Source organism: Physcomitrium patens, chromosome 8, assembly GCF_059467195.1.
Source record: "Physcomitrium patens ecotype Gransden chromosome 8, ASM5946719v1, whole genome shotgun sequence".
In the NCBI taxonomy this organism is placed as follows: Eukaryota; Viridiplantae; Streptophyta; class Bryopsida; order Funariales; family Funariaceae; genus Physcomitrium; species Physcomitrium patens.
Window position 1 is genome coordinate 7,904,637 of NC_143417.1, and position 11,776 is coordinate 7,916,412.

At 35.8% G+C, this 11,776-nt stretch overlaps 1 protein-coding gene across 1 annotated transcript; it reads left to right on the plus strand.

The window, feature by feature from the left end:
- The first annotated feature begins 1,463 nt into the window (after positions 1-1,463).
- On the plus strand, positions 1,464-7,461 carry LOC112286183 (aspartic proteinase 39). The gene is made up of 10 exons (XM_024527853.3): positions 1,464-3,303; positions 3,745-3,874; positions 4,304-4,551; positions 4,846-5,058; positions 5,362-5,521; positions 5,797-5,879; positions 6,231-6,327; positions 6,459-6,537; positions 6,897-6,974; positions 7,140-7,461. The coding sequence occupies exons 1-10, from the start codon at positions 3,035-3,037 to the stop codon at positions 7,319-7,321; spliced, it is 1,539 nt and encodes a 512-aa protein (XP_024383621.1). The 5' UTR covers positions 1,464-3,034; the 3' UTR covers positions 7,322-7,461.
- The last annotated feature ends 4,315 nt before the right edge of the window (positions 7,462-11,776 follow it).

Here is an 11,776-nt window from a genome sequence, read left to right on the forward strand (position 1 = left end):
AAATACTTGTTTACTACTATATTTTTCCATACTACCCTTTTTTCTTTTTCTTTTTTTTTTAATCTTTGATTCATTACTATATCCAAAATCTACAAGTTAGTATTTGAAAATATCCTACAAATCTACTAAATCTATCTTTCAATATTAATGATTTTTATATTTTAGGTTTGCAAATTAAACCCAATAAAATAAAGATTTTGATAGATTTTGTTGTACTTAAATTACACTAGATAAGTAACACCTATTCATTTCTGCAACCTTCTCTATATCAACTACATAAATGTTATAAAAACCATACTATTCCCAGGTCAAATCAACTATTTAGATCCAATGCCCCATTCCATTGCCTCATTTCACATAAAATGTATAACCTTGTGTTTCTATTTCTCTTATGTTGTATTCATACACAGATACTTACAATCACCCAACTGGTTGCACAATCGTGGGTAACGTGATACACCGATGGGGTCTCTTTTTGATAGTTGGGTACGCTTAGAAAACGCATGATCTGAAGAAAAAGAAAAAAGGCAACAAAACTAAACAAAGAAGACATAAATAAATAAACAAATAAAAAGACGTGGCAAGGAAGGAATGTGCAACAAAAGTACGTAACATTACACACAGAAGAGGGCCACGATGACATGACAATTGTGAAGCAGGTTGCGGAAGGCGATGGATGCCACGGACTGCAAGAGGATCAGGATTAACATCGACGATCAACGGGAACATCGCATTTCAACAAACGGCTTTTTTTTTTTTTTTTTTTTTTTTTTTTAATTTTTTTTTTGTGAGAGATTTTGATGTTCTTACGCTCTATCTCTCTGTCTCTCACTGAGGCGTACAATTCCAGGTAAGTGGGGGCGTTTTTTTGCCACTTGACAATGGTGGAGTAGATTGCAAAAAAAAAAAAAAAAAAAAAAAAATGAAGAGAGAGAGAGATAGAGAAGTTGGTGGGGCTTCATTACCTGCTTTTTGTAGCCATTCTGACCAAGTGCTTCGAATTAAGGTCCCAGGTCCAGGTCAAAAAACCAAAACACTGCACACACTCTCTCTCTGTCTTTGACAAGGTCCTCTCTCCGACTCTTTCTATGAATCAGAAGAAAAAAAAAACAATAAATAATAATAATAATAATAATAATAACAGGCAAATATTTTATTTTATTTTTTTAAAAAAATGAATTGCAGTGGAAGCAAGTGGCGATGGCAATGACAGGGAAAAGAGGAGATTGAGATGCAGACCTTCGCGTGCCGACGTTGGAAAAAGGGGAAGAATCAGGAAAAGAGTTGCTATGTGAAACTGCAGAGACTATTAAATACAACAACAGATAGGCTGCGTGGTTCAAAGGGTGGGGAAAAGGTGGAGATGAAGGTGACGAGTATTGTGATTTAAAAAAGGTGAAGAACGTCCTTCAACTGTGCTAGTAATATATCCCTAAACGCAGACGTAGCTTGTCTCATTCTCAGTATTTAAATGAGAGCTGGAATTGCAATGTATATGGTGGATCTGGAGAATACTTGCTGGACTTGTAAGCAATATGTATATATATATATATATATCCATGCCATTCAGAAACAACAGGATCGATGTCCAGGAGAAGTTCTTTCTGACTTCAAAGTGATCGACTTGAATTGTCGTATTTATAGATTTCGTGTATGAAAATTTGAGCCGGACCCTGGAGGCGCCCGTTCCGGTCACCGAAGAGGAGACTCGACTTTGATAGGGATAAGGATTGTTTAGCGCTACTCATAGAACTGTTGGGTCGCATGCCTGGCAAGGTCGTCCCATTAGGAAGACATTTTAGCGACAATTTGAATCTGCAACACTTTCATAGACGTTACGGTTCTGGCCTTTGCGCAACACGTTGATAGAAAAGTGGGATAGTTTCGACCAGGATCCTCAGGAGCTCGTCGCGCTTCTGGTGCCATAGCTAGATTTTGTCCCCGACAAGAAACCTACCGTTGGTTAACGCCGGTAGCATCCGTGGTTGAGTGCAGTGACTAGTGTGCAATTGGCAAGTGGGCTCATAGCAACGACCTCCAGTGGCAACAAGCTGAAGAATAACTCAATATGTCACAAAGCAGTTTTACTAGCAGGAGTAACTGGTTACCCAGCAGTGAATGAATCTCGGCCTGGATCCCCTTCGGATTCTGTAACTGAAGCCAACGGGAACGACGAAACTCCGAAGAAACTCGTGTGTGAGAGTGAGTGGGAGTGCGTGTGTGCGTGCAAGAGAGGGAGAGAGGGAGGGAGGCTCCTCCTCCTCTTCCTCTTCCTCGGAGCGCTCTCTTCCTCGCCGACTGTGACCAACCAAAACGGCCTTGGCCTTGCTGAAGCTGCTGCTGCTGCTGCTGCTGGGGGAGGAGGTGAAGGTGGTGGTTGAATGATCGCGTGCATGACTGGCATATGTACCGGATCTTCTAATTATCACGCACGTCCCACATTTGCATTAGTTTATTGCTCGGCTGTCTGTTGAATCTCGATCTGCACTTGGACTCCCCCCCACCCCCGTCCCCCTCCCCCGCTGCTGCTGCAGCAATGTCTATAAAAGTTTGGGATTGGTTGGGGTAGGAGGAGGATGGCGTTCGTTTTTGGGTCGACTTCAGGAAGAAGTTTGGATCCCTTTTTGGATTGTTTCTGGATCGATTATTCTGGGTGACAAGGTGCGTCTGGCGCGAGAGACGACATGGGAGAAATGCAGAGAACGTGACGATCGTCGCATGTGGCACCTTGGTTTGAACTCCTGCTCCTCATTTTTAATGACGAGGAGTGATTTGAGAGTGATTTCGGAGGTTTTTCGATATGTGTGAGTGTTGTTATTCTGGGGAAGCGGATAGTAGTGCAGAGGGGCGGGATTCGTGCAGAGCCATAGTTGGCTCATGCCACCCGATTCAATCTCCTGAATGAAGACTCCTGCAAGTTTTTGAGGTTCAGGGTTGTGGGGTTTGGGGATTTATTGGGAGGGCCCGCCCTGAGGAGGGGGATCACTCAGGGGTTTAGATTTTTTGATCGAGGGTGGAGGTGAGGGAAAGGGGTATGGGGGGATGGAGAGGGGTGATTGTGGGCGTGACATGGGTGTTAGTGGTGGTGGAGAGTGTGTGGAGAAGTAGTGCGCAGCATCAGTTTGATCTAGTTCATCGGTATGCGCACATGGAAGGATCAAGTGCAAGGGCAGGAAAGGATGGTGGCATGTCCCTGGACCATTATCACACGTTGCGCAAGCATGATCAGCGACGACTGCGCCGGATGCTGCCTGAAGTCGTTTCATTCCCCATCAGCGGCGACAATGATATTTTCGCTATGGGGTAATTTTTTAGTCTGAGAGCTATGGTTGTTGAGGAAGAGGGAGATCTAATGTGAGCTTATTGACCCTAGGATTCGTTATTGCATTTCACTCCTGGATCTTGCGGACATCAGATAATATTAATTTAGCGCGTTTCAATCCACTGCCAATTTGCCTCTGACTTTACGTGAGCTAGCTATACCTTCTCGTATCTTAAATGAAATTCATGGTAAACTTTTGTGCGGGTTTTAATCTCCTTTATTCTGACCAGCAGCTGCATTTCTCCTATTTCTTCCAATAGGATCTGTTAGTGTTCCCGTCATATTCAAGCGGAGCCAAAACTATGCAGGGCGGTTCCCTCTACTCTCCTTTTAAATTTCCGCCCTGTTTTGTACAGGCGAGTGTGAAATTTTATAAGGTGATGGGTCATCGCAGAGTTGTAAGTGTTGATCCCTTGTTTCAGATTGTATTACACGAGAATCTCCCTTGGTACGCCGCCGCAGCAATTCTACGTAGATGTGGACACAGGCAGCAATGTAGCATGGGTGAAATGCGCTCCTTGCACCGGCTGTGAGCACTCCGGAGACGTTCCGGTATGTGGACACCAATCAGTTTTTACTTTTTATGGAATATATTGACGTCGTTTTCAAGGAGTCAATTCTGATCAGAAGATATTTCTTCATTGAATTGGGTATGAATATTTAAGTATGCAGTCGTGCGTAGTGGCACATCAGTAGTTGTTGATTATGTGTGTGAATTCTGGTTGGTGCTGACGTTAACGTGTAAGATGGAAGGTGATAAATAGTCTCACAACCATGGGTGGGGATGTATAGTAGCTCTCACTTGACCCTGTGATTTGAAGGGCATAACACCGGTCGCTTGGTTTCAGGAGTTTAGGAATTACCGTCAGAAACCAGAGAGCGCTCGTGTGCATTGGTTCTCCTGCAAACCTTGCACTGATGACTTCATGAAAGTCTTCTTGTGTATAAATTTGCATGCCGATGGGACCGTGGTGTGTGTAGGTTCCTATGTCAACCTTCGATCCTCGAAAATCAACAACGAAAATAAGTATAAGCTGCACAGACGCCGAATGCGGAGTGCTCAATAAAAAACTGCAATGCTCTCCGGAGCGATTGTCGTGTCCTTATTCTCTTCTGTATGGAGACGGTAGCAGCACGGCGGGATACTACTTGAACGATGTGTTTACTTTTAATCAAGTCCCAAGTGACAATTCAACCGCCAAAAGTGGCACGGCGAGGCTTGTATTTGGGTCGGCAAGCCTTACTCTTTTGATTCTCAAGTGGTTGTTGTATTTTTGGGAGTTTAGGGATTATTATATGGACCCTTACGACTCGTGATCTGCTGGCATTCGGTCTGACATCTAAATGGCAGTATGAAAACTCAACGTCGATTGTGAATTTGTAGCAATAATGGCCAGTATTGGCCAGCTTGATATGACAACCTTGAATCTTTTTCGCTTTATCTATATCTTGAACATTCAAATTGTTTTTCCGCATTTTGGACTTGATGGCTCTTTAAAACCTGGTTTTGATTGGGGTTGTAGGTGCGGAGGTACTCAAACGGGGTCATGGTCAGTAGATGGCCTTCTTGGTTTTGGTCCGACAACGGTATCCTTACCCAACCAGTTAGCTCAGCAGAACATATCTGTTAACATTTTTGCTCATTGCTTACAAGGGGATGTAAGTGGAAGAGGCTCTCTTGTCATTGGGACCATTCGAGAACCTGACTTAGTTTATACTCCAATGGTTTTTGGCGAGTAAGTCTTGGAAGATGCTTTTTTGAAGCAAGGGCTGACAAAATTGTAGTCAATGGTTGAGATTTTTTGGGTTTTTGGTTTTTGGTTTTTGGTTTTTTTTTTTTTTTTATTGCTTTATGGGTACAATTATCTGCTATCCAATGTAGGGATCACAAATGAAATTCATTGCAGTGATGCCAAGATCGGCATCATAATTCGGGCTGTTAAAATAATGGCCGCCCGATTTGTTCGCATTGAATGTTCAGCACCAGACACAGAGAAGATGGATGCAAATCGTGATTTTCGTCTCTTTCTTGAATGCAGGGATCATTACAATGTACAGTTATTGAATATTGGGATCAGCGGGAGGAATGTCACCACACCTGCTTCTTTTGATTTAGAATACACAGGCGGTGTTATTATCGACAGTGGAACCACTCTTACTTATCTGGTGCAGCCAGCATATGACGAATTTCGAAGAGGAGTAAGTGTCTTCAAGCAGAGTAGTGATCTTGCAGTTGCTTTCTGGCTCTTTTGCAATTGATATTTACATGAATGGTACAGTGATCTTGTAATGGCTTTCTTCATTAAAATCCAGGCAGTTGTTTGAAGCTCATCAACAAACTTGTGTCTTTTTAGCCTATGCGTCCGCAGCATTTGACAGTTGAATAATCAACAAAGCCGTTGTAATCTAGCTTCCTGATACTTCAAGTTGATGTTAGTTGACGATAGGATTCATATATTGCGTTGTCCTGGTAGGTGATTGATGCTGCACCTACCGCAATTAGTCAGATTGGTGATAACGAAAACAACACGCGAAGTTGTTTTATTTATGCTGACAGGTTTGCTACGTTTCATAAGGCACTTCATATCTTGTTTAGTCTAATTTTCGGTTTCAATTCTGAGAGGAGATATAGAATTCCGACCATGCCTTTAATGCGAAGTACTTTTCGCACTTGAAAAATGGACCTGCGTTTGTGTTACTCTGCTTTTCCTTGCACATCTCTATGCCTTCAGTGTCTGTTTCTTAGTTTTATCAGTCATGTTACCGTCACGTTTCTGTTATTTTTTAGATCATACTCGTCAAACTGTTCAGACTTGTCATGTCTATTTATGCACAATCTCAGCTTATTCGACAGTCTGTCACTCTCATATGATTTTCCCTTCAAATTGGGTTCCAATTTTTTCTGCAGTATAGAGGGGAGTTTTCCAAATGTTACTCTTTACTTCGCTGAGGGAGCGATCATGACGTTAAGTCCGAAGAATTATCTGTATAAGCAGATGCTCACGGTACGTTTGAAAGCTACTTTCACCTTTTGAATGTCTAGCTAAAGAGTATTGTTGTGCTCTGTGAAGAGGGTCGCATGTACTTTCAGGCGATATTTGGTATGACACACTGATTCAGTGGACATATTCTGCAGAGTGGTTTAACAGCGTATTGTTTTAGTTGGCTCGTAAGTACGAGCCCTCCTGGTTACAAGACTTATACAATATTTGGAGGTAGAGTCTTGTTCTCATGCTGAATTGATATTGGAATGCTGTTTATGAACCGTAATTGGGAAGTTTGGTTAGACGACCTTTACTTTCTGGAGTATTCAGCTTTTGCTTTAGAGAGTCACTTATCGTTTTTTTTTTTTTTTTTTTTTTTTTTTTAATCTTTTATCTCAACCAATAGCAATATTGATGAATTTGAAGCTGAAAGAGCTCGGTTACTAGATGGGTTTTGTTTTCCAGCTCTTTAGTATCCGTCTTGATGTGGAGAGCCCCAGACATAGTTCCTGATATTCCAGTTTATCAAATGTACAAATTGAAAATGGTTGATACAAAGCCTTCATTCCTTGTTTATGGTTGGATGGCAGATAACGTGTTGAAAGATAAGCTCATCGTGTATGATAACGCGGTTCAGCCCAAAAGAATCGGGTGGAAGGACTTTGACTGTACGTGTTCAACTGCTGAAGCGGACTCTTTACTCATATTAAGCATTTCGATGGAGCTGGTGGATTTTGTATTATGTTCAGAAGTGAAATGCTCATCTCTCTTTCTCTGAGGATGCTTTTAATTCGTGTTCGTGTAATTATACGTTTGTGGGGATACACTTTCAGGTGCGCAAGGCATATCTGTGAGCAGCACTGCCACAAGTATGCCTGTGACGGTTATGCCAAGTGAAGCTGGGCCTCCTGGTGCTTCCAACTCCGGCATCAAGGACCACTCCAATGGTGCTCTCTCTCCTTGCTGGCTTTTTACTGTTGGAATTACATCTTTGCTTTTCCATCGTTTCTTGTGACATGATCACAGTGGTCCTTAAAAAAAAAACAAACACACAAAAATAAAATAAAAAAACAAAAGACTGATGTTTTGGCCCTTTTATGTGGCATCAATTTGACAAAGAAAATTTCTTACAATAAATTATTCCCTTTTTTCGAACCTCGTCGTTGTAATAGAAAAAGAATGGGGATTCAAGATGATGTCCTTGCAATTTAGATTCAAGAATCCTTCGGTGGAAAGTGCTTGAATTAGTTGGTAGGTATTGCAGAAAAATCCTGATTCTTTCAGTTTTTTTGTGCCTATGATTGGAAAGAAGAGTTCACATCGACATGCTGTGAGGGATGATAAAAGTGGTAAGGATTGCACGTTGGGTGAAAAACACTTGGTGTTGTGTACAATAGTTTAGAATGCTGTGTTGTCAGTTTCCAAAATTGGCATGTTAACTTAGTTGACTAGCATTGGTATTTATGCATCCCTTGGGTTCTCATTTAAATGAACTGCAGGAAACTCTGGCAACTTGTGTTAAGGGAAGTCATCAATCCTCATTAATTAATCAGCTTTTTCAACGTTTAAAGATTACTTCTCAAATAAAGCACCCACCTACGAATCCAATGGTTTTTTTTAGTGAGGACCCTTGTGAAGAACTGAGTTTCAAATATGCATAAAAGTGGAAGATGGGTAAAAAAATATGATCAAATTGTTTTAAAGTAAAAAAAATGAAAAAAACGGTTTTAAAAAATAGAAATCATTATACATAGGTATAAAATTTGGAAGAGGTCTATTGGGAATGTACCAGTAGAATACAAAGAGGAGAGTGTTGAAACTAAACTTTTTTCTAGAAAGAAAATGGAATGGGCATTGTTTAAGAATCATAATAGATAGGCAAATGAATGCTGAATTAAAGCAGAAAGAAAAAGAAAAAGAAAAACATATATAGTATTAGCCATATAAGTGTGATTTTTATTTAGATTCAACAAAATTATGTTCTATTCTAATTTTGAGGTTTTAACAACTAATGATTATTAATAATTGATTAAGTTCTGATTGAATGTATTAAATCTAATGCATAATTGGTTTTAATATGTAGTCTTAAATATTAGTTTACCATTCTTTGAATTCTAACTATTACAAAGAAGTCAAAGAATCGTAAACTTTTTTTTTTTTTTTTTTTTTTTTTTAAACAACAATGGATTATTTCAAATTCAAATATATTGTTGAAGAAAAATAGAAAATACTTCATGATTAGAAGATGTCAAATTTGTGTTAGGTGGGCGAATGAGAAATTAGAAAGTGATTAAATAAATAGCATTGAAGTAACAATGTATTCTAAGAATGAGATAATATTTTAATTGTTGATTTGATCTAACAAACAACAAAAGTAGTATTTTTTTTTCAATTATAAACTTTTCTCTCATGGTCATAAATTAAAATACTATACTTAAAATATACTTGTGTTTATATGTATTTTATGTTTATTAATCACAAAAAAATGTTTAAGATATAAATTAATTGTATTTAGGATGGTCTTTGTCTTTTTTTGTATTTTTATTTGTAATAAAATAAAATAAAACCAGTAATTAACTTTTTATTATTTGGTCTTTAAAGGAGAAAAATTGCAAAGTAAATGAACCTCAATCCTAAAAAAATTCTACGTCTTAAAAAACTTCCAAGCAGAAGTGTTGTCATCTGTTTTATTTTCTTCAAAATTACATGTTAATTTTTTTCTGTATAAATACAGTTGTGAACTACTTTACTAAAAATAATAAGAATTAGCCTTCTAAAACTGTTTTCTTTGAATATGACATAAATTTCAAAGTGTTCTTTTTTATGGCAAGCTATCTTAGGATTTTGTTTTGTTTTGTTTTTTGTTTGCTTTATGAGTAACTAAAATTGAATTTTTTATTTTCTTAGTCAAGATAATTAAAGATAATAACAGTACTTTTGGAAAAGTAGTTGGTAACTTGAGTGATTGCTAATTGTCTTAGTATTGGTTGAAATACTTTTCAACTTTCTTGTGGTTGTAGAGTCTCGATATTAAGTTCCAACTAACAAATCAAATAGTTTTTAGCATGTTTTAACCTTCCAAGTATCTTCTATTAACAAAAACAAAAAAATCAAAATACAAAATATAGAACAATGATAAAACTTTGTAAGATTTTTTTATTTTATTTTTAATTTACATAAAATTGAATGCAGATATTATAATCATTGTCAATCAATAAAGTTGATTGATCAATCGAAGGAAACTTGTACCAAAATTAGATCTTATTTCAATCTATAAGGATATCTTTTTTAAAGACTCAATTTTAAAACATGGTTATTTAAAATCCAAAACTTAATATAAAGTTTGGGATACGTTGCTTAGGTTTTTGCACATGATATGTTAAGAGTTCAAATATGAAAAAAATACAAAATAATAAAAACATTTAAAAAATGCTGTGTTTGAGTAATTCTTGACGATGAGCTCAATTCTGTTTTTTTCTCTTCCAGAAACATTTTTAAGGTAAATATGCCAAGTACAAATACAGGATAAAAAGAGAAGAAGTGAAAAACATTTTGGTTTAAAATGAATAATTATCTCAATATGAAATATTTTTAAAAATATTGTAAGATCCGACCTAAAAAATGATATTCTTCACAATTAAAAGGATAATCACAAAGATAAAGTAGAAATGGTAGTAATTTTATTATTGATCTAATTATATATAAAATAAAACAAATGCATTAAATCCAAATGCAATAAAACTTTATTTACTTTATTTGGATATGCTTGTTTCAAATGTATCCTAGAGAAGTTCATAAACACATGAATGTAATCCCATAAACAAATCTTACTATTAAATAGAGTGTATATGAAACTAAGGTCAAAATCCTAAAAAGTACATTTTAAGATAATAAAATTTACAAATTAATTAAAATATTTTATGAAATTATATATGTATGTATGAAAATATATTAATTTAATCAATTTAATTCAATTTTGACATATTGAATTAAATTAATGAAGTTAATATAAACCAGAGTCAAATAATACCTTTTTTTTTTTACAAAATATCAGATTTTTTATAATAAACTATAACTTTGTAATCTATAACTTTGTAATTAAGGGAGTACTTTTTGAAATCATAAAAACGTAATATTATAAAACACATATCCAATCAAGAGGACATAAGACTTAAAAATTATAACACTTAAACATAAAAGTAGAAAAGTCAGAAGATTACACGGTTCCACCAAAGGCATTCATTTACATTAAGTTTTGACAATTACAATATGTTTGGATTAGCTTACAGAGAAGCATTTGAAAAATTTCAAAAGGATTGTTGTATTTCAAAAGGATTGTTGTATTTCAAAATAGTTTGCATTTTCTTGAATAATGTTACATAATTATGAGATCTGTTAAATCACTGATTAAGGAAATAAATATAAAAAGTCTTGTATGAAAATAAGGTAGCTATTCTAGAAACAATTTATTTTTCAAAACATATTTTATAATCTTGTGAATTTTTTTATTGTGTTCTCAAAAAACTTGATGATCGATTTAGTATATTAATTAAATCTGTAGAATCTGAAAATAAACCAAAAAATCTCTCAAGATAATTATTTTTTATTATTTTTACAATTTTTAAATGAATCTTTTTGTATAAAGCAATTCAAATTAAAATGTTCAGTTACATTTTGAATACTTAATCGAATCATACAGATATGAACAAATAGAATCATACAAGAAATTGTTTTTGTGAAATATAAATTAGAGATTAAAACAATAATGGTAAACATATGAAGATTATAAAATGGTGAGACTAAATTTAAGTAAACACTAATAAGACTAAGACAGTTGGAAATTATACTTCTTCGTGTTTTTATATAAAGTGAAAGAATCTTATTATGCTTGTACAAGGGTTTTAAAGTTGGATTTCATTCAAGAAATGTTTGTAAGTAGTTTTTGATTTTTTAATATATATACATATATATACATATATATATATATATACAAATACACATGGAAATCTAGTGAAGCCTTGTGACATCCTAATCATACTTCAACATAAAGGATGATGCAATAAAGTATTTTTTTAATTCTTGTAATCTGTTTTTCGTACTTTATTCTATGGAAAGTCTCGCTTTATACTTCATCGTTTAATTTATGCGTTGCATTGGATTTCCACTTCAAATCAACCCTCATGGTTCAAGATCCTTAATGAATATCTCACTTGCAAATTTAATGATATTTCTCTCATTTGCAAACGTTATGTTCCCAATCATTAGTACTTCAATTTATTCGCATCAATGAAAATAACGATTGACACTACTTTACGTTCAATAAGTTTTTGTTTTGCAATCAGAACTGCTCTTATTTGTCTTGAAAGATTTTTAACTTAATCAAATTGAAAGGATCCAATCGACTCTACATCCTAACTACTGTACCAACATAATAACAGCTCAACACCAGGAGATTCATAACGAGTCCAAC

Bases quoted from the DNA above. Each gene is read 5' to 3' on its own strand.
- LOC112286183 (XM_024527853.3), top strand. From the start codon at position 3,035: ATGGGGGGATGGAGAGGGGTGATTGTGGGCGTGACATGGGTGTTAGTG. The intron at 3,875-4,303 runs GTATGTGGACAC...TGGTGTGTGTAG, and splicing joins AGCACTCCGGAGACGTTCCG to GTTCCTATGTCAACCTTCGA. The intron at 6,975-7,139 runs GTACGTGTTCAA...ATACACTTTCAG, and splicing joins CGGGTGGAAGGACTTTGACT to GTGCGCAAGGCATATCTGTG.